Source organism: Tubulanus polymorphus, chromosome 12 (assembly GCF_964204645.1).
Source record: "Tubulanus polymorphus chromosome 12, tnTubPoly1.2, whole genome shotgun sequence".
Classification (NCBI taxonomy): Eukaryota; Metazoa; Nemertea; class Palaeonemertea; order Tubulaniformes; family Tubulanidae; genus Tubulanus; species Tubulanus polymorphus.
Window position 1 is genome coordinate 3566024 of NC_134036.1, and position 27967 is coordinate 3593990.

A 27967-nucleotide genomic window follows, 5' to 3' on the forward strand; every position below is an offset into this window, starting at 1 on the left:
ATGCGTATCTCTTTTTCTCGGTCGTAATAGAAAAAAAAACACGCGTGAAATTCATTAAAACTTACATTCATTTTAAAGTACATTAGAATATATATCTAGTTCAATGTAGTTCATTCGTTAAAACTCTCAAACGGGTTCAATCAACGCGATAAAAATCAGTTCATCGATTTATAAGATAATCATTAAGCGACAGGATGTAATATTAATAAATATGGTTGTAATAATAATATCAATACAAAATGTATTCTGTTCTGTACATTGATTCAATAAACACACGTGTTTTACATATATACACTAATCACTATAGTTCGCACGATATTCCGTTTTTTGCACAGTTAGTTATTGATTTAGAAGAAAAGTTGGCAATTATAGAAAATCTTGCTAACCTAGTAAATCAACCTGTCCTTCTCGGTACGTTACGAAATAAGAGAGTTCCATCTCATACCGCTTGAATGTATTACTTTACCGATAATGGGATACCGCCACTCTCCTTCCAGAAAACACTGGGTCATTCGTAGTGAAAACCAGTTCATTTTCGATGAAATTTGAACTTGATTTTTAGGCTTCCGAGTCCGAAAATTATCAAGCCGGTCTTAGAATGGATATACGATTCGCTTTCTCACACGGAGTGTTGTAAAGCTTTCACTAAAAACTGATTTACTAAAAGTTGCGGTAACCGAGTAACCACTAGCGAACCTGGCGGAATCTTTGTTCGCCACAGTAGTGTTGCCGGTATTCCATCATGACGCACACATTTGAATGGTGAAACTAAACTGTAAACCCTTATTTCGTAACATGGCGAGAGTTTGGGACCGCCGCGCTATCCTATGTAATGACTGGCATCTTTTCTCTATGATATAACGTACCCTTTTCTACAGCACTAAGGCCTATACACTTGGTCATCATAATGGCATCAACCTGGCATGCAAGTTCAGCTTAGGATACGTTTGCAAGTACCGATAAACTATGGCCGATCGGCTCTTAGCTTGAATACCAACTAAACCTTCTCGGGATCAACGCGTTAAATGATTTGCCCACGACATGATACTCGCCACTTATACGCAGTTGCTGATGTTAATCGTTTAACGAGGAGAATATATACAGCACAAATATTTTGGAACTTTCCATAGTCAAAGACTACGACACGAGCCTCTTAAAATTCGTAACTGATTGTGAGTGTCGTTGATTACAAAATATGCATAGTTACCGATACGTGGACACAGATCTTGATGACAAATATTCCGATGGTGACAATTTTTTATGCGTATATGATACATCTGTACAAATCAAATTGAATCCCTCTATAAACATGACCATACATAGAAACATCGTATACGAATAAAGAAATTCCAACCCGGTCAAAAGTTGTTGAAGTTGTTGATGCTGTTGATGTTGTTGTTGATGCGGACAGCCTGACTCACTACGTTACTGGTACGAAAATAACAATCTCGGGATAAAATTGCTACACACAAGATAGGAAAATAATATCTACGACATGTTAGCAATTGCTTTCGTAACGACTATCGACGTGTTCGCCTTTTAGGATCTTGATTTCGTCTTCGAGTTGGTGAATTCGCTTGTCCTTCAAAGACACCTGTTCGCGTAGACATCGCATCTCCTCCAACTGTCGGAAATATGCCTTCCTCAACTACAAAACACAACGGAGCATTGAACTATTAATATCTGCTGTATAAATGATTTCATCTTTGCGACGATACCTTGACGTCCTAAACAGGATTATGGTTAGTTACTGAAATGACGACCCTATCTTTCTCGACGACTTCAACGATTTCGTACGATTACAGGGACGGATCGACAGGGACGATCACAGGGACGGGGACTTGTGAAACTTGCACAAGTCCATCAAATATTTTGAGTGCCCTTTTCCATTTTGTCAAAAAACAAAAACTGGTGCATATCGGTGCGGGGGTATATTCGGCCATAAAAGCGTATTTTGGGACGTGACGACTTTAGGCCCAAGCACAAGTGACATTTACCCCATAGAACGACTTGAGGTGAATGGTTTCATTAGCCCCTCAAGTGTTGATATTCCCTTTTTGGGCATCAAAGTGCCCTTTTTGGATGTGACCAGTTCTTCATAATTAGCCCCTGGATCCGCCACTGTGATCATATGAGATGTAGTTACAAATGACATCTCCCTCATTCTCAATGGCTTCAACGATTTATGTTCATCCTGCTTGGGTTAGGCTGGACACTCTGATGGTTGTATCTATGCACCTGATACATAATCCTTTCTAAACAGGCTGTAACTCCGACGAGACGTTATGTCTCAAGATAGCAAAATGTACAATCATCCGACGAAATATACAAATATTCTATTCTAATGCTACTGTTGAAAAAGAGAACGTGTTAATGCATGGACAAGACATCTCTGCACGATGAATATAATAACGTGCTACACCAGATCCGGTTAGTGAAGAAATGTGGATTGAAGAAGAATTAAAGAAGAAGAAAATGACATTGAAAATGACAAATACTGTCAAAAAAGGTTCCTTTTACATGTATTTTAGGTAGCAGTCCTTCGTGTAAATATTACTATTTTATCTAATCGAATTTATGTGGTTGGTAGTTGTCAGCCTTCACGTATTAATCATCGAGTCTGTGTGGTTGGAACCAGTCGGCCGTTTACATCTCTGGTCCTAGTTCTAGTCAGGTCAATCCCGAGTTCAAACTTGGACTCCTAGTGGAATTGAGAGCCTTTTCTTTGATCGACTTTTCTTCCTGACCAATTTCCCAACCAATAGGTAAGTGCGAAACTTCGAACCCAATGAAAATGCCCTGAATGGCGCTCAGGTGGTCGAGCAAACAACTAATAAAAGAAGTTACCTATTTCTAGAAGGCATGCAATCGAAGGAAACCTTACCTCTTGATCGGTGTTCGGAACGGGGCCATTATGCGAGTCACCGTTTTCATGAGACAATGACGAGCGTTGGCTCCAGACCTTTTTCACGTGGTATTTCTGCACAACAAAGAAAAACAGCATGCATACATCAATTAGAAAAAGAAACACACGGATAGGTAGCGCAAGGGGTGGCACACAGAGACGTTGTGTGTACATGGAAAGCTGATACTTATCATGGAAATGGTCGAAGCACCTCAGGTGAAATTCCTGACTTCAGTTGGAGGCTGACTTTGCAATGTGATATGACAGAAGAACGAATATTGTCCGAAAGTCTTTACTTGTTAGATGGCATTGCAGTAGTACACTTTCTGTTTCGGTCTTTTATATCTATGTTATCAGTTACATAAGCGAAATCACTCATGAAAAAAGCTGGGGCCTGTTGCTAGGTCGGGGTTGATTTTTGTAAGACTGATCTAAAACCAAATAGGCACTATACACAATTTAAAGGATTTTTGACCAGTTTTAAGACACGGCAACCATGTTCAAGTCAGGACTGTGCAACAGGGCGTTAGTGAGAAGAAGATAACACTGGGAAGGCAAGAATAAGAGAATTTGTGACCATAGTGACAGCAATATACAGCACATGGTGCGGAGAAAGAGAGAATCAGTACAAACATTAATGATGATAAATAAGCCTTCGATAAAGAATCAAAGTGTCTTTGTTTTGCACACAGGTTTCCATGTAAACAAACGCGCTGCTGTACGTACCAGAGAAACTAAACAGACCATCAGCAACACGGGTTTGACGAAGTAAAAATAGAATTTTAGAAATAAAAATAAAAATATAAATTTCGCAAATAAAATCATTCCCTGTCGAGAATTTGCAAGTGAAAACATACGAATGCTATTCTCATTGATGTGGTTATAACTAAAGATGAATATCTAGTTTCGTCGAATGGTTTGGCATTTCTTATAAAATACGGCATAGAAAAATTATCATTAGCAGAATAAGAAATATTAGGAACTTATGACGTTTAGAATGGCAATCTTGATATTGATATCGAATTAAGTAAGCAGTGTGAAGGTATTTAGTTTACATAGTTGACATTTCCAAAATTCTTTGAATTTGTTTAAGTCATGATAAAGCCGTAATAGGTTACCAGTAAGCCTGAAAATGAACTATACTCCTCAGACAAAAGCTTGAACCTTACGATATCGTGGGACTCTTCCCCCTTTATAACCTAAGGATTCACAGATACGTGCCATCATCATTGGCGAATCAGAAGATGATTTCCACAGTGAAGGAGGTTGGTTTCCAATAGTAAATCTGGTTAGATCTAGACAATGACGAGCCTCGAGATATTATCAGGTTCAAATCTCTGCCAAGGGAAATGAAAATAAATGAACATAGACAGAAAATACGACATACGACATATGAATACACTCGGAAAAACACCATCTAAACCCTGACAAGAATTGAACCACATTTTCAGGAGAACCAAAGATATTGAGACGTACAAACAAAATCCAGTGGAAGATGTTATTTTCATAAAGTTTGATCTGACAATGTTGAATTTCATTCTTAATGACCGTCGTTGTTGTCTTTTACACTAATTATCTACCCACACCGTCATAACGAATAAAGAATTCAATGAAATTCTTATGGGTGACATTCGCTTTGAACTATAACCCGTAACAAGCGCTACCTTTTTTAATATAACTTTTGCCTATGCAGCATAATGCTAAGTGAAGAAACCATTGTCTCTACCAGGGACTTCACATTCATTTAACTGTGTTCCTACGAGCTCTCAACATGCTCTACGACTTTATTTCATGTTTGGTCAGTAGCTTTTAGGCGTACATGCTACACGTTAGGATTTCATCATGTTTGTTCAACTTTACTCTTCGCGAGCGCAATGTCTTTGAATTTGTACATATTTGGATATATCCATGATAAATTGTACGTGTTAGATGTTAGTAAGAATTGTTAGTGCGGTACAAGAGGAGAATAGACGTCATATAAATGGCAAGTGTTAGTAACATTGATTAGTTATGTTAGGTCGATTTGTGGCTCATCACACAAACCAGCATTCCTAATAAAGGTGTCATCATGTTCTATTGCACGGATTCAATCACTAATCCTAGCTTTTTCAAACTTAACTTTGGGATTACCGATAAATGAGCCCCAGTGCTGCCAACTTCTTCTTCCGGAAAGTGCTATCGGAGACTTTTTTGAAATATGAAATACGATGTACAAATCTATAAATTTTCTAAGGTTAGTCCTCGGCATCGACTTATATTGTGTACATCAAATTTAGGTTTTTTTTCAGGACGAAAAAAAAATGTAACAAACTTTAAATCTGAATCCGTTGGCATCTCTGGTGTCCCATAGATAGATGAAGTTCAAGTACCTGAGGCCAAAGCTCTCTACGAAAGACATTGATTTACCACTACGACCAGCAAATGAACAATTAGAAAGCGTTAATCGTTAATAAGCTAATTAGTATATGAAGCAGGACACGATACGAAACTAAAGTTAGTACGAAGCTACGAAGAAAGGATCTCCATACGCACACACACACGAACACATGACGTGGAAACTTACTTCCGTAGACGACGACGACTCGAGCGGTTTCGTGCCCTTCCTTAACGTAGCGAATGAACCGTGATCATCGACTCGATTCACGAGCTCTTTTACCGATTTCGCGCGAACTTTCGCGATATCCACGGGATCGATATCGTCCGGATTATCAACAACGTCCTCCGCCTCCGCCGCCTGACTAGAACGTTCCTGTTCGGCGGCGGCGGCGACCCCTGCTGCCGCGGCAGTCGAGGTAATATTGTCCATACGGCGACGATACTGATGCGGTGATGAGGTATGGTCCGGTTTAGCCACACTGTTGTCATGATAACTGCCCCCGCTACTGCCGCCCGCGAACGGTCGTCGACGGTTTGAGGGCGATTCGTTCAGGCTGCGAGCGGGGACTTGCGAAATAGTTTGTTTGCCAGCTGCACTGGCCGCCGGTCGAGGCGAAACTTTCGGCGAGATTTTCGCCGTAGATTTTTTGGGCGAGTCGAGTGCTGATCGTTTCGACGATTTAGGCGATTGGGCAACGATCTCGACGGAACGGGCTTCGTAGTTGGGAGGCGCCCTCGGCTTGCTCTATTCGTCGGAATTAATAATTAGAAAGAAAAAAAAACGGAGACATGAGAAGCGGCGGCTTTTTAAAACTGCTGATCAATCGTATATTAGAAAAAAACAACGAATTAAAAACATGAAGAAAAATTATATTAAACGAGAACTAATTCAAAAGCAACGGATAATTATTTGAGGAATGAATTAATAAAAGCGATGTAAGTTGAACTAATAAAACTGTATATACTGGATCCATTTAAAATGATTAATTCAATCTTACGAATCCGATTAGAAATACAGAAATTTCACAAACGGATGGAGTTACGAACAAATTAACGGCACGACATCAAATACGTGGGTAAAACTTGACACAAATATCTATAACATTAATAGGATAGTGATGGCTAATGAAAGGGTGTGAGCTAATTGAGAATGAATCTGAAATTCTGGTGAAAAAAGTAGATAACGTGTTGGTTGAAATTGCTAAGATAACCGACTAACAAAGATTATTTATGCATGATAAATATAACAATCCATTTACTGTTTCCACGATTGTCGGGAATGGCAGGTTAAGTGTATCTTATTCCTGTTGATCACAGCGCAGTGCACGTTTGGTCAACTAAATCGGGGGCTTATATGTACCTGAATGTCATCGGTCCAAAAACCCGTTTCAGAAGGAATGTGCACGAACGGGTGTGTGTAATGTCATGATATATTTGGTGCGACTTGATACATTGATTACTGTACGTGTGAAAATCGTATTAAATCTCTCAAAATATTCCAAAATCGGCGGCGATTACTACAAAATCCAATTCGCTTACTCCTACTGTGGCATCAGAGGAATACGACTAAACTACCGGCAGGGCGGCAGCGGACCTCGTAGATCTGATTGGAGACGTCAACCACTACCACAAACGTATCCAAAAATAACGATGCCAATATAGTTTGAAAGATTTTAAGAGATCGCTTCTGTCGTGTGTTTCTTATTGATTTCAACTTAAAACCTACCAATAAAACTTGAATAGAAGTTTTTTGAATGTTTGAAGGTGATTGCTGCTAAAAACATAAAGGAAGCTTTGATTAGAATGTTCATAAATGTCGGACACTGGAAACCAGGTTGTGCATTAGATATCCACCTAAATGCATCTTAACTTTTCCCTAAGAATTCGCAATGAAGATTCTCTTAGTCATCTTAGGTATTCATACTACATTGATGTTCATCTTGGGTGGCAAATATTTTGTCGTCACGAACCACTTCTCTTGACACATCGCATTGAACAAAAAACTTTATACATGAAGTTACATCAACAAAAACATTGACGGAATGGGAGCAAACGTTTGTCCACAGCTACCGCTAAAGGCAGAGTACAGCCACTCATTAAACAATGCACATTTACTGAATCTATATCGTTTGATCTCTCGATAAAACATAAATAAATGAAATATGATTATTATCATCATACAACAGTAATCCTGAAGACCAGTATTAGGATTTGAAACGTCGAATAGCACATGAGCTCAAGATTGGTTTAGTAGACTTTTACCATGGACTCTAAAACGATTTAGAGTCCATGGTTTTACGTCCCAATTGCAAGTGTAACCCTAGTGGACCTTTTTATAGGTTGTTATGACTCGCAACCTGACTAAGTTAAAGCAAAGCTTAGTCCATGTATATGTCTTGATAGCCAACGCCAGAGGTGGAAAGGAAACACCCCGGACTGGTTTTTCCTTTGTATTGTGAGATATCATTTTATATCCCACTTCGTTACAGCGCGGGTAGAGAATTTCATCGAGGTATAAATAAACGAATCCTGAAAAAAAAAGAAGTTAGTCGCGACCTCTCATCTTCTTCTTGGGTAGGAAATTTAACCTCATTCGGAAACTCGTTCAAACATCTGTTCACCTCAGATCAGAATTCCGTGCTAGAAATAAGAAGAATTTCAACCTATACGAGTTGTTCGTATCTGTGTGACTGAATACAAACCTCAGAATCAGTTTTCGGTATACCGTTCACCGGTATTTCCGACACCCATTTGCCGCCGGTTTTCTTCTCGATCGACGTCTCGCGAGTCATCTGATGATGCGGCTGATTCGTGTTCTCCTCGAGATTCTCCAGAAACGAGATTCGTTGATTCACCGAGATGTTCTCGCTGAAAAACGTGAAATATCAATCGTATATAGTTTTCGTTGGGAGATAATTAGGAAAATCGGAGTTGGTGATGCAAACTTTGTTTATCATGTCCGCCGATAAGAAAACCATTTCATACCAGCTCATAGCAGTTCAGGAGTAAATCAGTAATTCAATGTCGGTTTGCCTCTGATCAAACTGTACAAGAGACGGATTAATGCCTAATGCAGCACTTGGCAGAACCTTGATTGGCCATCGGAGGAATCATCTTCTTTGGCGCTTTGCATTTGCAGCCTCTTGTTGTTTGGTGTTTTAAAAGGATTTTCTTTATAGCTGACTTTCTTCTCATATACTTACTCCTTAATCTTTCGTTCTTGCTCCAGTTGTTCGGTGGTTATCTTGCCTTCGTTCAGGTCGTTCAAATTCGGCACTTGATCGTCGGACAAACTCAACAGTCTGATATTGCGTACCGACGCGGGAGCCGGTCTATCTCTAGTCTGCTGCTGCTGTTGTTGTTGGACTGGTTCCGGTGACTGTTGTCGGATCGGCGATACGACCTCGTTGCGTTTGATCGCTTTGTAAGTCGTGATCATCGGAGTATTAACCGGTGCTTGAGCGCCGTCCTGAAAAACAGAAAATCAAGAATACAACTTCAGACACTAGATATACTGATATAGAACGTGCACTCGGCTTTAGGTTGCCTTGCACATCTCACGCCAACCCAAATTCTTTTTGTTATTTTTAGTAACTGCTTCTTTGAAACTATGTCATTCTGAATTCAGTTTTGTATCAATTCTGTTTACCTTCCACATATGATCCTTTCGATATTACAAGCATCTTTAATTAGCCATCATCAGTCCACTCATTAAGTATATCTATACTATTTTAGTATTTATCAACGTTTTTAGTAATTCGAAACAAACAGAATAAGTGTTAGGTAGACGTGTTATTTACATGTTTAATTTTTGGTAGTACATTTAAATCATTGATGTTGGTTAGTTCAGCTCAGCAAGTCATAGTTTTTCAATGTGCTTCCTATCGCTACATCTTCAGAAAGGTATGATAACAAATATTTCAAGGAGAAGAAGATGCTCACTCTGATTGCAAAACGACGTCAAAAACTTTTATCTGGAGTCTTAAGAGGACAAACTAAATCCATGCAACAAATTCTTGTGAAGATATGGGTTTGCTCGAAGTTTAGTACGGTTAAGTTGGTATCATTCAAAAAGTTCTTACTACATCACGACTTCGTAAAAAGGTTGAGTCCCGCAGCAGGACGATACCGACATCAATGGACATGACAAAGAAAATGACAAGTTAATAAATTAATGCGGGCATAAGAACACATATTGACTTCACCACAAACTCGGCCGCTTTGCTCGTGAGATGACATTCTTCCATGCAGGTATTACCGCACACAAACATCACTGGTAGGTTAGTGGTTTATCCCATGCAGATGAGAGCGGCGTTACCTCGTCTTCGGGCAGTTCTACATCAGCTGAATATGCCGTGTACTCGAACACAGGAAACTCAGGCTTCCCCAGAAACTCCGGAATTTCCCGCTGGTGCTGTTGCTGGTGCTGTTGCTGTTGCTGGTGCTGTTGCTGGTGTTTATGCTGCTTCGCTTTTGGCGATCGTTTGCGACGGCGTTTATCGGCAGGTTTAGGATTTCCGAATCCGTATTTGTTCGGCGATTCCTCAGCGCGGGTTCGCTCCGGAAACTGCGGCGATTTTCTCTGTTGTTGCTGAAGGTAATCAGGCTGCTCGGGTTGTGGTTGCAAGGATACCTTTTGAAATTCGCTCGTCGACGTCGAAGATTTCGTCGAGTATTCGGGCAGCGGCGACGGACGCCTCTGCTGGAAATCCAACTTCGATTCGGCGTTGAGCAGCGGTGTCGGCGGGGTGTTCGTGTTGCGTTTCAGAAAATCCCCGCTCGTTTGCGATTGCTGCACCTGACCGTCCGGCGACTCGCGATGCTTCAGGTATTCGGGTCGAGGCGATTTCTGTCGAAGGAACTCCGGTTGTATCGCCGCTACCTGATCATGCGGCGACGATCTGAAGAACTGCGGCGATGGCGTCAGTTTCGCCGATTGTTGATCCCCGCCGGCACGGCCAGGTGAACGTCTCAAGAATTCGGGCTGGGGCGAAATAGGCCGCAAGAGAAATTCGTGTTTCGGTAGCGAGATTTCCGACTTCGGTAACAACGAGTCATCGTCATCTTCGGGTGAAGTCGACTCTTTCATTTCGTGGTGTTTATGTTGATGATGTTCCTCCACGCGTTTGCGTCTTCTCGCCCACTTCTTCGATTCAGACTGTTCGTGATCTTGTTGTTTCGAAGTCATGCGATTTTCCGTCGGTTGCTGCTGTTGTTGTTGGTGGCGGTAGTTGTGGTTATCGTCGTCGATGGTTTCAGACGGAGCGGTTGGCTCCTCGCGAACGGCCGGCACGCTACGTCGACGGAATCGAGAATCCGACGACAGTTTCGGGGGTATTTTCGGAGACGACGCCGGGTGGTAGGATTTCCTACGATCGTAGATCGACTTCATTTTCGACGGGTCGACCTGGCTTCCGTCCTAATGCACGAAGAAATATTTTTTTGAAAAAGGTTCTTTGATTTCTATCTAATGATGACAATTATCCATTACGTTACGTTATGATATACATATACAAATGATAGATCATAAATTCTATTTTGATGTTGACATAAGGGTTACAAGGAAGCCAGTAAAAGCTAGCAGGTTGTATAAGAAATTGGGGTACCGGTGTCCGTGCACGGTGCATTGCGCAACGTCGTTACCAACATCTCGGAATCCCATGAATATTTAATTTTTATAAATTAGTTCCTGCTCTATCGGCGGTCGACTGGGTGTTTGTTTCATAACTCGTTTTTGAACTTAATAATCGCATCTAGATCTGGATAGAAAAGCTTTGTCAACATTATCATCTAGTTTATATAGCTTGTCTCAGATCTCCCATATTTTACTAATAATGCGCGTGATTTATATGCGTACATAAGAAGACAAGGAATTTCCATGATAACAAAATGGCCTTTACACGTATTTTCATGTCTGCGAATGTTTTGTTTACCTTAAGTGATATAAGGATAGGATCTCTGTTATGACCGTGTATCCATTCCTGAGCGGTTAACGATGGGGTTTTTCCGGAGGTTGGGGGAAATATGTCTTCCTGAAATGTCTCCGACTGAAAAAATAAAAGAACATCGATGATAATTAACGAGATGAACGTCAAGTTTCATCCAACCACTGAGAATATATGTTTCAGGATATAACGAGGTTTGTTAAATTGACGCCTAAACTAATATTGTACCTTTCGAGGGACTTTCATTGAAATGATGTCGATCTGCGTTTTGGAACTGTGAAGTTTGTAAAATCTCATGATCTCGCATTTGGCCACGTCGACTCCACGTTTTGGCATCGAACCTGCGGATAACGAATGCAAACATTTGTTTTTAAGGATAAAGCTATTGCCAATGACGTGAATTCTTCGGTTACATTATGTATGATAACGTACCAAGACCTCGCTGAGGATTGCCGGACATGAACGCGTCCAAGAAGTGACAATACGGCTTTTCGGGAACGATTTCGTAATAACGGATGTTACCATCGCCCTAAATTACGAAAGAAATGTCATATTTCTTTCACGTGGTTTGCAATCATATCTTATTCTGATGTTCTTCTTAAAAATCCCAGGGCCCAGTAGCATAGCCTTAAGTTCAATACATGTAGTAGTCTTGAATGCTATAACTCGTCTTAAAACTGTCAGATTGACTATAGAAATAAGACGGTCTGAAACTGGTCTCAAATCTAAAACATGACTGTGCAGTTGGCCCAGGAATCATTATTGCTGCACAGCTTCTTCATGCCATCACCAAAGTTTGCAAGAAGTATGCGTCCGCGATGGCATGGATCGGTTCTGTGGCAGGGTGTCGCTAATAATGGGGGTTAGAGTGCGGAAGGAAGCTATGTACCTTTCCTGCAAGAAATACAACTCCGGTGTCATGGTCGTAGTACGGTAACAATACTCCACTTGATGCGTCTATCGATTCGACTCTCAATGGACTCGACAAGTTATTCTGAAATACGAACGTGGCAAATATCGATGTCTGCATGGGAATCTAACCCAGCTACTTGGGATAGATATAAACGAACAACGAGAACATGAAAATCTGTGAAAAACTGTCTCTAAGAACCCTCCATTCGGTCGGGTGAAGAACATCCGCGAAAATATCCTCACTTAGTTACGATTTATAAGTTTTTATCTTCCAAAATTGATGAATATCAGTACTATATGGTTAATACTCAAAGTAGATATAAGATATTGAAGGATGCCATTTTAATACCGTTTAATCAGCTTAAGAGTGAGAAAGAAGTTCTTGTTATTGCTAGACCTCCCGAAGGAGTATTTACACCTTGGTTTTGTTCTGAGAGATGTATACAGTATACTCACAATATCCCAAATACCAAATTGTCGATCACTCATTTTTGAAAATCCGGTCGTGAACAATCTGCCCGTATCTCCTAAGAAAACAACTTTCGACGCCTTTGTACCGACGTGACCCTGACCTTCCTGAAAAAACGAAATCGCGAAACGCGGTAGCTATATAGGTCATTCGTTTTCAACGGTCCACCCAACGTATGGATGCCAGAATTTATGAAATCTTCGATATTTCCAAGCATTGGACTTCACAGAATGTTATATTTCGAAGAGGCCCTCAAAGATCTCAGCAGCACTTACCGCGACGATGTTACCAGAGCGTGGGTCGATCACTCTAATGCGTTTATCTTTACAGGTGGTCGCCAGCAGACTCCCGTCCCGATTCCACGACATCGAATAGATCGTGTCGTTGTGGCACGATATTATATTGATCGGTTCAGCTGTCTCTAAATTCCATAAAATCACCTACAATTCGGTGAGAGAAATGATAAATACACAATCCTTGGAGAAGTAGGGAACTTCAATAGTTGATCGAAAAAGTTCATCACTACTGGACGTGATTCAGTTTTCATAACTTGTAGGGATTGGCGAAATAACTCCGCTTGGGAAGGCTAAACTAATAGGCCGAATTCTTGATTGTTGGTGACTTAGCTGATGCGTTCTAGAGGTCTAGGGCACGGAATTCCTGAAGTGTATTTTGCACGCAGGAGCGCAGACTCTGTAGTGGTTATAGAGTAAGCTGAAGTTTTATAGGGTGAAATTCTTGAGATGATAACAAACTTACGTTGAAATCAAATCCGGCACTAATGAGTATATGCTCCGCTGTGGGATGCCATTCTATATAACCTATCCTTCTCTGGTGGCCGTGTAAATCGACGATCCACTCAGTTAGATTCTCGATTAGGCCGTCGTCAGGAATCTGCCAAACCTTGATCTAAATCGATGGAAAGATTTAGAATTTGAAAACATTCACATCAACGGTAGTAGACAATGTTTATGAATGCCACGTGCTATGGTTAGTGAAGATACGTTTTAGCATCAGTTTCATTTTCAACTTAACTTCTCATTACAAGACCGTGTGGATTGATATTTACCGTGGCATCTTCCGAGCACGAAGCGATCTGATGGTCGTCGAACGGATTCCATTTGATGTCCATAACCGGCCCGGCGTGGCCGCAAACCTTTGGCGCGTTGATGTCGACTCTTCCTTTCTGTCAAAAGAAAAGATATTGAATGCATTATACGAGTGATGGACGTATTGACGAGGCCAGACTACTCGACGTCTGCATCTATCTATGACGGAATTACTTTTACGAAACAAAACCTTTATCGTGAAGAAAACCCCACACTTACGATGCGACGATGCGAGAATGCCTTTTCAAACAGATTTATCAGGGAAAATATCTGTTTTGAAAATGTCTCAAGGAATTTGAGTCTAAACTTTAAAATCCTCGATTAGTTTTACTTGGGTTCTTTCTTCATTTGAATTAGACAGTCACTCTTGTTGTCTATAGAAACTGTTAAGTTGTTTACCTTACTGATCGGTAGGACGAGAAATGCTCCACCGCCGGCAGACTCGGTAACGACGGCCATGAATTTCGGGTTGACGGCGCAGAAATGGGCGTCGTGTTGGTTCTTCGTGATTTTCACGTTTTCGTAGCAATGCTCCTTCTTGGCGACATCCCCAAATACGTGACGGTATTTTGAGGAGCGCATCTTGAATGCCATCTAAAACGAAATGTAAGCATAGCGTGTATGTCAGTGCAATCTGTTACGTCAGGGGAGTCTGTAACAAAACAACTTCAGTTAGAAAGATGTACTTGTTATAACAGCTTCTTTACAACGAACTTTGGGAGGCCTGGAAATCTGTTTTTTTACAAAGGCAGATCTACGCAGCTTTTGGGAAATGTGGGCGCATGTGGAATATTGGGTCACTACTCACACGCCAAAAGCGGGGAGCTTGGCAAAGCCCAATTATGTGCATTCTGAGCATTTTCCTGATTGAAATAAGGAAAGAAATATGCTCACCATTTCACCATTATTTGGGGGAGGGGGAAGGAATTCCGAGGTCACTCGGCCTAAAAATACCCCCTCGCTGGAACCGCCCCATTGCAACGAACTTCAGGGCACCAGATCTTCGTGAATACGACCGAACTGAGGAGACCAGAAAATCTTCTGTTCATTATGAAGAAGACCGTGGAACATCGTTAGAAACCTCCTAGAGACCAAAGATGCAATCTCGTTGCAAGGAGAGCCACGTTTAAGGGTATGAAGTATGAGTTTTGTGGAAACGAATCGTATATGCATAAAAATAAACGTAAAGAGTAATGTATGATGTATAAGGTTTCATCCCACGGCATGTGGGGAACACACTAACTACTCAACACTGCTGGTATTGTCTGCACGAGAGCCGACTCATACTATTATTAATACCACCAGCTTACCACCACCACTTGCTTGAGCATTACGTATATCGATAGGCAGGTGTGTTATAGGAGAAATAATTAATGCATTGAGAAAACATTCACAGCATTGCCATTCCCATTCCTAGAATCATCATCATCATCATCTCATCACATCACATGGCCAATACATTAACCCTTCCATTCCCACTCAGTTGTGAGACTTGTACAAGTCCATCAAATTCTCTTAAGTGCCTTTTTTTCATTTTGTCAACAAAACAAAATTGTTGCATTTTAGTGGAAGAGTACACATAATATTGCCTTTTTGGACATCAAAATTGGCCTCAGGACCCGCCCTTGCCCAGCAAAAAAAAAACATTGCGGTAAAAAGACATTTTTACCCACCTCACCAGAATCAACCATTTTGACAGTAGTCGTTCGTTCTCTCAATTCTGAATAACTTTTATATCATTAATCAATTAGATCTCTCGCAACCTCGCGCTATTCCTATGTATTACTTTAATAGGCATTCACTACTCAAAATCATTGTTTAATGACTGGAAAGTGACTGGGAAATGTGCCGCAAACAAGACAATCGTAGGTTCATTGCCAAAACCAGACCATACTATTCAGGTTATCCAACATCCATATCGCGATTCATTTAAGTTCTTTCGTGAAAAGAAACAACTTGGAGGAAAATTTGGTCGATACAAACCGATAAACCACGTAATCCGAGAAATTTATGAGCAGAAAGATTTTAGCAGAAACAACATTGAATATTGAAAATAATCCACGAATGGCTTATAATAATCCAGGTGAAGTCGTCCGTCCGTGCTATTCGGTAAAGGAATGAATAATTCCGTACGTTGCGAAAAGAACTAACTGAGCTTCGAGTAGAAGAGAAAAGAGCAGTTTCTTTTTACGAAAAAACGCCTCGGTAATCTTAACCGAAACGAGTAATCCATCTATAGACGCGTTTGCATACACACAAGGAAACTATCCTGCGGCACGGTGATCAAAGTCGTCCACTTGAAATACGAGACCGACACGAAAAAAAGGAGAACACTTTCGGGGTTAGGTACGTTTCTTAATACTTTCTAAGTAGATGGCTGTTACTTTAATGAACTGACTGTCTATAATGCCTCTCTCGTGAGCGCATAATGTATAGATACACATATACCTACACTTACTGCCGGCGAATATACGGGGTCTAACTAGATTTATACGTATTCTAGCGCAGTAAACGTGTATTTATAAATCTTCTCGATGCCGATTAGAGAAAAGAGTTATTTCTTCTATGCTTTTCTTAACACCAGTAAGCGGCTACAATCTAGATAGGCGAACACGTCATGTATATATACATTTATCTTAGTTCCTGCCTCGTTGATTAATGACTACTAATTAGCAATGGATTTAAAGGCCAGAGGCTAATGTAGTACATAGTACTAGCACAAGGGTGGATAGCTTTGGAGTGCTTTAAGGCCATGGGCCCGCTTCCCTGGTCGACGCTTAAGTCCAAAACGGTCTATAATCCTAGGGAAGGGTTGGTTGCACATTCGTGACTTGAGTCCGAAAGTGGTCATAAAATCGTAAGACGGGTCTTAAGTTGTTAGGTTGGCTACAGAACAAAGTTTGTCTAAGACTAGTCTTAAGTCTAAGCGTGACTATGCAACTGGCCCGTGAAGCTAGTCTTGAGTTTTTGGAATGGCTATGCAACTACGAAGGTCTTAGACCGGTATTAAATCTTAGCTATGACCATAAAACCAGCCTCTGCAACCAGGTAAACACTTTTAGAGCATGGCGGTCAGATTATATTCAAAATCTATATATATCATTATTTGCTCCTCTGGTTATGAGCTAAGGAAACTTTCTCCGCGAAGTCTTTTTCAATCATTAAGGACATCAGCGATCAGGACCGAGGAATTTATTCTTGAGAAAAATTCAAAATCAATCTACCTTTTTAATGAATGGGAAGCCGGTCATTCATGTAACGCACACAATGGATCCATAGTCCGTCGCAATGTCAACTTTCACACGATCAAACTACAGTTTTATTTCCACGCCGATTCAAAAGGCGAAAAGGCGGAGAGAAACTTATACGCTTGTTTGGATTGAATAGCGAAAAACATTGATATCCGTGAATGTGACACTAAAAAAACCAACCAGTGTAAACACGATTATTACATTCGATGAATACCCTGAAACGTCACAAAGACAACGTAAGATTTTATTACTGCACGCATATACAGATAGGTAGTAAAAAGATCAAGTGCCTTTTTAGGATATTCAAATTGGTCGTTGATCTAGATAGAGCGTCTACGTGCAGGCCTACATAGTAAAAAATGTTTTATTAAAAACAATTGCTCATCTATGAGAAGGTTCAGTAAGGACCCAGTTGCTAAGTTCTGAGTTAGATTTGAATACAAATAGTGAATCAGCCCCTTTGGAGCTGTGAGTGGAGCATCATCATCGTGGAACGAATCGTTACAGCCTATACATAGTAGTTTTGGTCGTTAGGATGTCTTTACCTTGACAAAAGTGAAAAGTCCATGTGCTGGGGTTTGAATAAAGGTATCAAATGAAAGGAAAGAAATTCCGGAGACTGTTAACAATAAACGTGGCTATAGTTCCAGGGCAGACCAGACATGTAGAGCCGAACCTGTCTATAATCAATGTACAATCAACCTTAAAAGAACTATTTGTCACACCAGCCCTTGTCACATAAAAGGGAAATATTTGCCAAGATATATTTTGGCCTCATTCATTCAAAAATATATCAGACGCCAGACTGTCATATATAGATCACCAATTTTACTGCCACGATCTAGGGTCACATATTCATGTGTCGTATTCGTATCTAAACGACAACATGCTATTTTGCTGGAAAAATTGATCCGTTATGGTATTATGCGAGTCGTATTGTAGCCTGGATATTAATGTGTACGTAAGCGCAGCATTAACATTGACTTCATTTCGTGTTACAGCGCAGCTTCTAGTATAGTTAAAGAGTGAATCTGGTGACAGTAGTGTGAATGCGGAGCGCTGATTATTCAGGTTATGGTATATTCGCGTTTTTATATGGGTTCTATACATAGGCACATTCGTAAAAAGATGGCTGCTTCCTAACTACCGCATAATGACATCATCCGCCGACCGTCTGGTAGTGATTGGATCTTCCGGCTCTTCAGGTGAAAAATACGGCCTCGATAAGCATCCAATCACGAAGGCACGATCGGATGATTTCGTGCACATTAGCGGGCATCCATCTTTTATGGAAAAGTCTATTTCACTTGGTCTTAGAATTCGAGTACACCTAAATTGAAAATTTTGATTTTAATATCTCAAAAAAGGAAAAACGTTTCAATAACATGCTCTGACACTAAACATATTGAATTTAATCTTTACATGAAATTGGAAATGTAAGTTTTTTTGAAATGTATATATATTTCAATATATGATATGTACCGGGGTATGTATGAACTGGAGCCCATAGGAGGACAGGAGGGAAGTTATTGATTCCTCCTGAACCTCGGGCTCGCGTTGCATAATGGCCATATCGCACGGCGGTCTCGAGGGTCCAGCTATAGGTTGGTGATCTGTTAAAGCTAACCCATCACTAACCGACATAAAGCGACAATTACAACTACATTGCCGCTACGGTAGCTATTCGACGGTAAACTAAAACATCTTTAAGTTGAGCAAATTACCGGCCAACTGTTTCTAGATAAATATAAATCTAACCGATGCATACATGCATATATCGCATACACAACTGATATACGGCATATCTTTATATGATATAGCAGGAATAATACACGCAGAGACTCATCAGTATTCACTCTACAGCTGGGGACCGATTTATAGGCCATAACGAGAGTCTGCGCTGATGAGTGCGTAATTGAATGAAACCATTATTGAAATCGCCGCGATGGAACACGAAAACAACACCGCTACTGCCGCCGGAGCCGCTGCAGCAGCGGCGGGAGATCATCACGAGTCCCAATCGATCGAAATGAAAGAACTGAAACCGAAAAATAACACGACCAAGTCGCTCAACGGAACCGGCATGAATTTCATGTATATTTGCAAAAACTTGGACGTCGACGATTATTACGCGCACGATAACTATCTGGAGTCGATCAAGAAGAAGCTGAACACGAGCGAATACGTAGAATCGATTCGTGTCTACGTCGAGGAGGTGCCGGCGATTTTCAGCGACGGCGGTTCGGCGGAAAGCTCCGGGCCGATGTGCTGCGCCGGTTTGGGTACCTTCTCGGCGTTCGTTCCGGCGCCCGAGTTGGAGAATGCGAAGGATAAGTTCTACCACGCGTTGGTCGTGGTGAAGGTCGCCGACGGCTCGTTCATAGCGTTCGACAAGGGAAATCATTTGTACATACACGTGGCGACGGAGGCGGAGAAATTATTGAAAAAATACGTCGGCGACAGAGCTGGACGTAAGTATGCCATGTTTAGTTATTCTGAATTTACCCCGGTATATGACATGTCGTTATTTCAGTATGGATAGGGACTTTGTATAGCTTTGCGAGCCAAGAATGCCAGCATTCAAAACGCGCCCACAACTGAATTGTCCCTTAGCAAGAAAAATCCCTTTTGGGCATAGTACCTAGTCAAAAGGTGATTCCGAGGACTTAGAACTTCTGTATTCCCTCTCTCTCTGCCCAGACGAACATGTAGGAAGTCTGTATCTTTGTCTGTTTTTGTCGTGTTTTGCGTCGATCGGGTCTTGGTTTCCAAGACTAATTACCCGTGGTAATGCCCACGATAGGACGATCTTTTAAGAGTTGCACACTGGAAGCAGTCAGCAAAAGTCGAACCCACTCGTCACTGGCAGCGACTGCGTGGAACACCTTCATATTAATGAATGATTCCTTAATCTATTAACCGCATACGAAATCATAATCTCTGACTACAATACGTATCAATTCATATTTTCAGTCGAGGAAAACTGCGAGAACATCAATTTACTGCTATCGAAATCGACGAAACCCGAGACGACCCTGTACGACGTAGTGACGTGGATAGATTCGATGAAATGGGCGATCAAAGGCTACAGTTTGATACAGTCGAGTTGTCAGGAATTCGCACGAGAAATATTACTCGAATTCGCTACCGATATCGCTTAAATATCTACAAATATATCGTAATCTCTTCGTTTCGTTAAATGCTAAACATACATTAATAACGCGCGTTAGTAACGTAAAAATATTCAGGAACTTGTAGCAGGATCCAAACCTGATGATACGCCATGACATGGATCTCTGCCCTATAGTGCGGACCCTTCCCTTCTGCGGTGATTTGAACCTGATCGCATCGCGAGACTCTGCCACGTTCCTCACTCGCAGGGATTTAAACCTGATGACATCGTAAGACTCTGCCATGTTCTTACCCCGCGGAGACTTGTTAACTTGATGGCATCGCGACACTTTGCTATGTTCTTCCCTCGCAGGGACCTAAACCTGATGGCATCGTAAGACTCTCTGCCACGTTCATTTCCTCACTCGCCGAGATGTGTCGATTTCCTTTCACGCAGAGATTTTAAAAACCTGTTGTCACCCCAAGACCCAACCGCGTTCCTCCCTTGTTGAGACTCGAACTCGATGGCGTCGCGAGACAATGCCACGATACGAAACCCAACAAAGTGCCTATACGGATAACCAAAAGCAAATGTTGTTTAATTCTTGATAATGGACCTATCAATGATTTCAATGTAATTAATGTTCTTTTTATAATGTTAACGTTCTAATGTTTATCAGTATATACAATAAAGTTACATCAAAATCGTCATTCGAGGTTGGATTTCGGTAAAAGCATCGCAAATGGTCCCACGTCCTTCGACGACTGACAAGCACTCTATCTACACAACCATGCACAAGTGACAAGCACTGCAAAGTATTCTACAGCACGTAATCAGCTTATTGGAAAAAGCTTTTGCAATCTATATAATTCTAGTCGATATACTGCTGTATATAATATAACAGAATGTATAATTCAATGGTACTTTTTAACGGTAATTACAATATGCTCCTCATTGTCACTGTGACGAACGCACGGTTTCTAACATAGTTACCTTTTCGTCATCGGTCTCCAAACCGGCCATTTTGAATTGTCTTTCAGCGCTTTAAACGATCCTTATTATCCTATTAGTTTTTTCGATGATTAACCATTTAATCCGGTCATACGAAGATCATCATTGTTTCCGAGAATAAAAGTACGGAAAAATCCATTCGAATTAGGAAATCTAGGTGGCTTAAATTTTCCATCAACGATGCCAGACATTATCATGCATAGGTTCTAGAACGATACGGACAATCCACGAGTTCAGGAACCAGCACAACCTGTTGCAGCGACGGTTTTCAAAGAATCAGCACGATATTAATCTTGTTTTCCAATAGGAAGGCCATAAAGAAAGTCGGGGCGTCTCGTTAGTAGCATTCGCTACATGCCTGTGGAAAGCATAAATCCATATATCGACGGCGCCTCTTCGTTACTTAAACGGATCTTAACCGACATCGAAAAATATCTGGTTAATTTCTCTCTCCGTCTAGCGGTTGTCGTTCGCGTTTGTACCGACTTGACGAACTGGGTGTAGCGTTCTCGTCAGTCGCAGAGAGACACACCCTAACCTCACCTCACTCGACGTCGTACATAGATGTCGTCTATTAGTGTATTTACAATTTGAATCGATACGAGGATTGGATGAAGTATTCTCTATCTGTCACAGTCAGGCATCACTTGAAATCTTTCTAATCAACTTAGCGAGTGTTGAATTACGCGATAATACATAAAAACTAACTAGAAAGTTTATTTACGTCGTCAACCGATGCCCCAATATTGATGACGGAGTGCACATCACGTCCACACGATATTCTAATTCATTATCGAAAATTCATGAAAATTCATTAAGGAAAATATAAGGGTCTATAGAAAATCGTAACAAATTGGTCGTTAAGACAGAAGAATGGACCGAATTATGACAGTATGAATAGGCCTACCTGCGCAAGAAGGCCAAAGACCGTGGATCCAGGGACTGACGTTGACAGGAGCGCAAAGAAATCATAAGGGCAAGTTACCCGCTGCATAGACAACGGTCTGGAAAATTTTCAAATTTCAGTACGTTTTTTCATCAATTTTTCGACACTCGAGGGACATTTAAGAAAATGATCTTGCGCTGCCTATTTAGTTGTGGGTGGAAAAAGTGCCCTGAAAAACATTGCCATTGTATTTTCAAAAGGACGCGAGAAAAAATTGCGACGGGAGCTCGGGCTTCGTGTGCTCCCGTCTGGATCCGACTCGGAAGGCCTTTATTTTGGCATCCTTGCTTGCCAGGGTTTGATTGCCACCCGCCGATGCCGACGCCAACACAAAACCCTGGCCGCAAACGCTGATATTATAATGATCTCCGTTTCAGCGTGAATACTTACATGCCCTTTAAACTTGTTGTCAACTTTCGACTCGTATCGGGTCAACTGCTGTCGTACGGCTCCGTCGCAGATACCCGGGAATCGTGACGTCACGATGTTCAGATTCCGATGGTGGTGATTCAAATTAGTGTTCGAATTCCTGCCGCGATCGATTTCGTTGTTGTTGCCGGCATTTCCATTGGGATCGGTCTTCATTTTCTATACTATTTCTAGTGAGAGGTTTTTGGTTCAAAGATTCTTTGCGATTCGCCTAATCTGATCCGCCTGGCGAGAACGATGGATTCGAATGAGAGGACGGAAATTAAGAATTCGAAGTCATTAACGACGCGCAACATTTAAACCTCGAAAAAATTGATAATACGAAAAATCCCACGATAGAAAAAAAGGAAAGACGAATCCGAAAAGGTTTTCATCGAGCTTGTAGTTTATTTCAACATTTCTATTTTCGCTACGTGGGGTTTTTACCGTATCATCGATTCAACACTGACGGAGTTTTTCATCAATATTAAACTACCAATATTTCGGGCCTATGTCTCCGCGACTGGTTCAAAGTTTATCTATTTTCAACATCACCGATGCCTACCATACAATCAGTAGGGTATTCTCACTACAAATTTTCTATGGCAACTTCGAATTGTGCTTGACAAGATTAATACACCGCGGTATAGCGACAAGGGTGGTATCGGGCCATACCCCCAACTTACCTCATTTGCAAAACACATGCATACATATCGAAATTTTGAAGACGCAAATTCTTTGTACAAAATGCGATAATTACTGTTATATCTACATTATATTCAATATCTTTCCATTTTGTGGAAGCCGACCAACTGTAAGATTCTAGGCGACTTATATAGGCCCGTGGGGCCGGGTGTCGAAATTCTCCCCATCAAAATAATTACAAATCAATATTGTAAAGACACATGTTCGAAAAGAATTTATCTATCTATCTATGATAATAATATGACAGGATAGGCACATTTTTATCATCAACCTTTGGCTGATCAATTCCCAACTGTAATGCAAGTGCATATTTATCTATGACGAATAACCGACCGATCTACGTAGAATCAAATCAGAAATTACTCAGACAATATTCAATTCATTTCTTTTTTAAGAGCTGAATTATTGAGAAATAACCGTGAGTCATATAACACACCGATGATGTACACAGCTATAATGAGTGTAAGGCGTACAGACTGAGAGCGAGCCAGACCGATATTCAACTCGCTCCGCGGCTCTTCTCTCGAATCACAATCGCCATGGAAACGACGTATTTGGTCGGAAGAGAGATGTATTAGGAATTTTTCGTCGACGATATACTACACCACCGGTGAACGATGCTGTGTTTGTGCGTGATGCTCAGCACGTCGGGTCACGATACGACCATGACGAAACACGAAGGCAACTGGTTGTTTTTCCTCATTATTTTGATGCGGCGTATTAGAAATCGAGTTTCAGGTCTGCATAATTCCCTTTCCCCTTTGAACGGAAGAAAAGGATGTCTCAAGATTTTGAAAATGGCGACAATGGCTCATAGAATTGAGTCGAAACGTCTAGAATATTTTCTAGTTTTTTTTCCACATTTTTATCGTGGTTTTTACTTTATTGATATCAGACAGTCATTTGTCTATGGAAACCAAACAAGGATATCTATACCGTGTAGACCTCTGACAATAGCTGTCTAGGATGTTAATTCTTTTGAATAGTGTTTAGTATCCACGTTTTTTTGTTGTTGATACGATCTTATCTGATGTATAGGTTTCTGTATAGAAATCGGTATCTACTAGCCTTTATTGCACAACACCAGCTGACTACCTTTTGTTACGGTATATCAAATCCCGATAAAGAAAAATTGAAATTAAATCGAGACTATAAATAATGGATGGAATCGGAAACGAATTACGTATTTTCCACGCAACAAACCGGTTTTAGAAATCGACCTTGAGAATTAGGTGTGACTTGCAAATGGCGATGCCTTGGACCTCATCCTTAATCGGGAGATACACGCGTAAAGCGGATATGAATCTGTTGCCTAGAATCAGATATTCGCCATTTGAATCTAGACGATCGTTTTTTTGAAATTGCGCTCATAAAATGCTGATGTTTGTATCGTTCATTTTCAATTGAATATGTCTTAATTGATTCCCGTGACGCCCAGACGATCAAAAATTAAAAAGAATGTGTGGGCGGTGTGGCGATACATGTGGAAATTTTCTAAGATATTTGTAAGAATGATTTCTATTTACAAGTTTGTCCAACACATACCACATCGATAGAATCAAAAGCAGGCAACGAAATAACTAATGTGTTCTATACACCCGATAACCGTACTGATATGCGCTGATAAAAACAGTTAATTTGCATATTCATAACGATATATTTATCTTCAAATTATGAATAAAAAGAATCCGTCATAAAAATAAATGCACATCGTATTAAAAAAATAATATTCAGACACCGTACATATACAAAACAATGTTACTTGCGGGCGTTAATGACTTCGAATCCTAAATTCCCGATAAACATATTTAATTTCGCTGTTTTTATCCGCCGTTTCGAAGATGAATTTACGAGATAAATCCTCGTTACGCGTTTTCAATTTCCCCGATTTTAATGTTTCTGCACAATACGAAAAACTATAACTATATTATATATGAAATAGAAAAGAGAATGCTGATGACTAACTACCGAGATTCTTCGCACGAGATATTTCAATATTCTAACACTTAGATTTCGAAGACAAATAACGAACTTATGATGATAAACGTGATCATAAATCCCGATGAATTCAAACGCGTGGATAAACCCGGTGATCGAATATACCTAACTCTACACGGAGAAACGGAAGAATCTGTCGGTGTTTTACAGACACTCCTGTCAGTGTCTAGACGGTGTCGCGGTGGATGGCTCCGTAGCTGCAGTTCGTGTAAAAATCCCGGGACGTGATTCCGCCATACAGAGCGCTGTTGCGCAGCAGCGCAGTCTCGGAATCAGAATCCGAAGAGAATCAACGCGACAATCCAACAAAATCAGCCCCGATCGGTCGCTTGCCGGTTCGGGCTGCGTTTGAACGATTGTTTGAATGAACCGAAACCGAAATTTCCCAATTAGGTACCTGGGTACTTCGATTTTAACAACGAATCATGTAAATTCGACCGCAGATCACACCACTACTTCGAATCCCGATTTCAAAATCAAACTCCCTGTTTCGATACCGGCAGTTGTGGTGGGTTTGTAACGGACCCCGAATCAGGCCGAATCAAACCAAATCTTCCAATCGAATAAATAACAGGGACAATCCCTATTTCAAGATTCAAGAAAATAAGACACAGTGAAATCTCTTGGATAAAACGATTTATCGCGTAACGAACTCGTGGAATTTCATCGCGGCATAATTTCGATGTAATTAACCCCGCTCGCCGTAATTAGAGTCGTGTCTGTCTATAAAAACTGATACCTCTCAATTAACTATATACTCATTACACCCGATGAAGCTACTATACGCTATAGTAGCCATGCGAGCTCGTCATATTTACTCTTGATAAAATCAAGTCAACCTTTAATATTTGTCTTCGCGTTCAGCTATTCAATACCAGGTTAACTTATAATACGGCTCTGTCACCACTATCCCAAAATAAGACAATTTGATTTATTTGACACTGGACACAACGAGCTATCGGTTAAAAACGAACAGATTTTCTGGTCTCCTGAAGTTCGTTGTAACGAGGTTTGAGAATGGATCCAGTCGGGAGCAAAGGGGGTTCCCTTCATATGAAGATGGCACTTTTTAGTCGTGGCGGTGCCCGAGGAGCGGAAAGCGCGTACAGAGGGGTCTGGGGTCCTCCCCGGAGAAAAGTTTGAAAATTAAGGAACATTTTTATTCAATTTTAGTTAAGTTCAAGACCACAGTACAGGGAATAAGAATGGATTTTCAAAGGGCACTTGGTCGGAAGAGGGGGTTCAATATTTGCGTATCAAGTAAACTATAATATAGATTGACTTACCCTTCGCCGATTAGTCGGCTCCGTGTTTCCCAAAGCCCTCAACCGGGACTGAATTAACGCCGACATCTCTTGGTTGTTCATGATTCTTCTATAAATCCGTCAACGAATCAATCAATCAATCAATCGGGTCATTCCTGCGAGTTTTCATTCCGATATCGGCCAACAAATTTGTACAGACAAATACCTGTGGCGCGCCGGCTTCAAATCCATTTCATATTCCACATTTTCAGTGCGTTATATGTAAAAATAGTGTATAATTTACAATTCTTGTTTTCATGTATCGCGCACTTCAAAAACTAGACTCGTATAACAGCTGCTAAAACACAAACATCACCCGGAAAATCTCAAAACACTTATTCCTATATCAGATACTCCGTTATATCGATAAGAATCTCTTTATTCCCCCTTTTGAAATATATAGTCGATACGTTTATTGAGCCCCAGCAGCCGAAGTCCGTCGATGCGCAATCGCTATATGTCCGATAGTGTTGTCGCGAGTTTCCTTAAATTGAATTAGAACATTGAATAACGTGGAAGATTATTTCGTTCATTCCGTTGATAGGCCAATACTGTTGAATATAGCGACACTCGAATGTGAAGAGGACACTCGTCTGAAGAATTCGAAGGTCATTCATTTCTCAGAAGAGATCGGGGCCAACGTGACATCTTTCCTTTATCGCGAACAACGACGAACTTTCGATCGATGATAGAAACATTTTATCAAGAATACACGAGCTCTTTAAGAAATTAGGCCTTTTCAATTTGACAGCGGGTAACAGGCTAAAGGCTACTCATTTCTGCTGAGCTCGATGGTTGACCCGCCTATTTACCCTACATTACTTATTAGGCCTACAAAATCATGATCAAGCTAACAATAACAGACCCGGCAGCTATATAGATAAGAACTGATTATAAATTTCATTTCAGTTTACAAAATGACCCCCGGCCGATTAGGAGAAACAAGGTATCTTTTTTAGCTTATTGAAAAATACAATAAACATCTTAAAGCTAGTGATAGATGTTTACAGGCCTACTGTTTTGAGAATAGTCCCATAGTCTCGACCTCCTCGCTCGATAAACATATTCCTACATATCCTGATGTCTAGATGGCATCCGAGCAATTCCCTTTATCTATATATATATATATATATATAATGCAGATAGAATATCTCCAAGCTACAAAAAAGTGTCGTTTCATCCCTTGCGCAATCGCGCGCACTGACAATATAATAGGCCACGTAAATTGTATAGCCACGATTTATACAAATACCTTAACACAATGTTCAGCGTAATCACGCAATAGTCGTTCGAATATATACCCGATTGATGTAAAAAAAAAACCGCGGTCTATATACTCTCAATGTCACGTCGTCATATATGTACATTCATAGTAATACAATCTCGCATATTGGTAACCGTATATACTTACTATATACATATACGCGTGTAACAGCTTTTGAACGTTGGGTTAAATGGATGAGAGCAGCTTGAACTGGTCTATATTATAGCTATTTATCGATAGGTTGTCCTTTAG

General features: G+C 40.7%; 2 protein-coding genes across 14 annotated transcripts; one reads left to right on the plus strand and one right to left on the minus strand.

Annotated features, from left to right (window-relative positions):
- On the minus strand, positions 1–27942 carry LOC141913895 (coronin-2B-like). Of its 8 annotated transcripts, none has more exons than XM_074805078.1 (16): positions 27863–27942; positions 26434–26935; positions 14116–14310; positions 13677–13793; positions 13367–13516; positions 12883–13047; positions 12595–12714; positions 12116–12220; positions 11659–11755; positions 11455–11567; positions 11215–11328; positions 8485–8750; positions 7984–8149; positions 5469–6026; positions 2885–2980; positions 1–1648 (listed from the first exon to the last, which is right to left on the minus strand). In XM_074805078.1, exons 2-16 carry the CDS (start codon positions 26512–26514, stop codon positions 1499–1501), a joined length of 2493 nt encoding a protein of 830 aa, XP_074661179.1. In that variant the 5' UTR covers positions 26515–26935; positions 27863–27942; the 3' UTR covers positions 1–1498. The 8 variants fall into 8 exon arrangements, with proteins under 8 accessions (XP_074661179.1, XP_074661176.1, XP_074661177.1 ...); XM_074805075.1 differs by lacking the exon at positions 27863–27942 and adding an exon at positions 27460–27573; XM_074805076.1 differs by lacking the exon at positions 27863–27942 and adding an exon at positions 27468–27558.
- LOC141914065 (uncharacterized) lies at positions 17837–20768 on the plus strand. Of its 6 annotated transcripts, none has more exons than XM_074805334.1 (3): positions 17837–18044; positions 18788–19438; positions 19941–20768. In XM_074805334.1, the coding sequence occupies exons 2-3, from the start codon at positions 18913–18915 to the stop codon at positions 20126–20128; spliced, it is 714 nt and encodes a 237-aa protein (XP_074661435.1). In that variant the 5' UTR covers positions 17837–18044; positions 18788–18912; the 3' UTR covers positions 20129–20768. The 6 variants fall into 6 exon arrangements, with proteins under 6 accessions (XP_074661435.1, XP_074661436.1, XP_074661434.1 ...); XM_074805335.1 differs by having other exon boundaries at positions 18791–19438; XM_074805333.1 differs by having other exon boundaries at positions 17837–18038.
- Positions 27943–27967: the final 25 nt, after the last annotated feature.

Bases quoted from the DNA above. Each gene is read 5' to 3' on its own strand.
- LOC141914065 (XM_074805334.1), top strand. From the start codon at position 18,913: ATGGAACACGAAAACAACACCGCTACTGCCGCCGGAGCCGCTGCAGCA. The intron at 19,439-19,940 runs GTAAGTATGCCA...TCATATTTTCAG, and splicing joins CGTCGGCGACAGAGCTGGAC to TCGAGGAAAACTGCGAGAAC.
- LOC141913895 (XM_074805074.1), bottom strand. From the start codon at position 22,621: ATGAAGACCGATCCCAATGGAAATGCCGGCAACAACAACGAAATCGAT. The intron at 8,751-11,214 runs GTAAACAAAACA...TCTGTTTTTCAG, and splicing joins CTATCCTTATATCACTTAAG to GACGGCGCTCAAGCACCGGT. The intron at 8,150-8,484 runs GTAAGTATATGA...CACGTTTTTCAG, and splicing joins CAAGAACGAAAGATTAAGGA to CGAGAACATCTCGGTGAATC.